This window comes from Bison bison, unplaced genomic scaffold (assembly GCF_000754665.1).
Source record: "Bison bison bison isolate TAMUID 2011002044 unplaced genomic scaffold, Bison_UMD1.0 scf7180017864048, whole genome shotgun sequence".
Lineage (NCBI taxonomy): Eukaryota > Metazoa > Chordata > Mammalia > Artiodactyla > Bovidae > Bison > Bison bison.
The window spans coordinates 1,416,671-1,418,258 of NW_011494620.1; the positions used below are offsets into that span (position 1 = coordinate 1,416,671).

The following is a 1,588-nucleotide window of genomic DNA, read 5'->3' on the forward strand; positions in this document are numbered from 1 at the left end:
CCTGGATCACTGAAGTACCGTCTGTTAACAAGCATAATTACCTTCTTAAATTATACATTTTAAAGAGGGTGTGAAATAATTTTCCAAGCAATGCAGTGTTTAGTGGGTCAGAAATATATATATATATCAAAGTACCTAGAAATTTGGTAAGTGGCCCTCTCTTTATCATCCAAGGGTAAATAACAGGTTTTGGTATTTTGTATGCATTTTTTAAAATGTCCTGTTATTCAGGACCACTGTTCGTCAGAAATGATAGGGATTATGGAATTACTCTTATTTGGGAACTTATTTCCAGGTATGAGGCTTTAGTTTTATAAGAGGCTACCACCTATGACCAGCAGGTCACTTAATCAGTAGAGACACTAAGTTAAAGAACTCACATGGATTGCAGCAACGTGTCTAGGTTTTCTCAGAGGCTTCAGTGAACGTTGAGTCATCTGTGAAGAGTTAGTATTTACTAATGTGTGAGGAACATGCGGCAAAATGTGCCCTCGCCTAGAGACTGTGAACGTGGGAATGTGAGAAGGAATAAGTAAACACAGGGTGTTTTTGTCCGATGCTCTTATTCTACTGCTGCTTCTACACACACACACGGGACTTAAACACGAGGCCAGCAAGCATGCTGTGCAGACTAAGATCTGCAGAGCTGCCTGCCCTGAGTCACCAGGAGAACTTACGTGGAACTTAATGTGATTTCCTACGTGGAAGGCAGGCATCTCTGTGGGTGATGCATGGATTAAGAAAGTGCTGGTCTTATTTTGCAGTTGGGGGATATAGCTCATTTCATGCTATTTTCATATTTATAATATCTTCCCATATTAGAGTCATTTATTCTATTTTTTCTGTACAGTGGTAAGATAATGAGGCAACCTGGCTCTCAGCTTCACAGTTTCTTTCTTTTCCAATCACAGTTTTAATTTGTTTAAAAGGTACCATTCATATCAGCACAACAGTCTACCTACAGGTATTTCAACTTCAGAAATAAAGCTTATATGACTTGTTTTACATAACTGATTTTACAAGCTTGATTTTCTTTTTTTGTCAGCACTTGAAGTGAGGTTATTTAAATGTTACAGGTTTGTTTTGTCCAAAGTGTTATTTGCCCTAGTGCTGCTAGTACCTGATTTTTGCTACGTAAACAGTTTTAGTATTTTTCTGGACTGGCCACACAATATGCCTTATGTGACACGGCAGACGGAAGCTGCCTTTGTTCTGCCAGCACCCTTCAAACACTGTCCACAGACTTGCCTCTCATTTGTTCTCTCCCACAAAAGAAGCTGCTGCTTATTAGAGCGTAGGCGCGAAAAACCTGCTTTTATCATTGCGTTGTAGTGGCATCAGGTTAACTAGAAAGCACAAACCAAGATGGTGATACAAAATATGAAGAGTATATATTAAATGTATTTACATGTGTACTTAGAAACTTCAGTTAGTCATGAATCTGAAATGATATAAGCCACTGCCTGCAACAGCATCTACCCTATAGAAATGTGTGTTGAGACAGGACTGTTAAGACACCGAAGAAATCGGGTTGTGTGGGGAGCCCATCTGAGTCAGAACTTTGTCCAGCCACTGCAGCGGTCCATGA

The 1,588-nt window shown here is 39.7% G+C and overlaps 1 protein-coding gene across 2 annotated transcripts in view; it reads right to left on the reverse strand.

The window, feature by feature from the left end:
- Positions 1 to 7: 7 nt before the first annotated feature.
- The window catches only part of SMAD9 (SMAD family member 9), a 65,076-nt gene continuing 63,495 nt past the window's right edge, over positions 8 to 1,588 (reverse strand). For both annotated transcript variants that reach the window (XM_010835623.1, XM_010835622.1), the window contains one exon: positions 8 to 1,588. In XM_010835623.1, coding sequence (XP_010833925.1) covers positions 1,510 to 1,588 — 79 coding nt within the window. In that variant the 3' untranslated portion in view covers positions 8 to 1,509.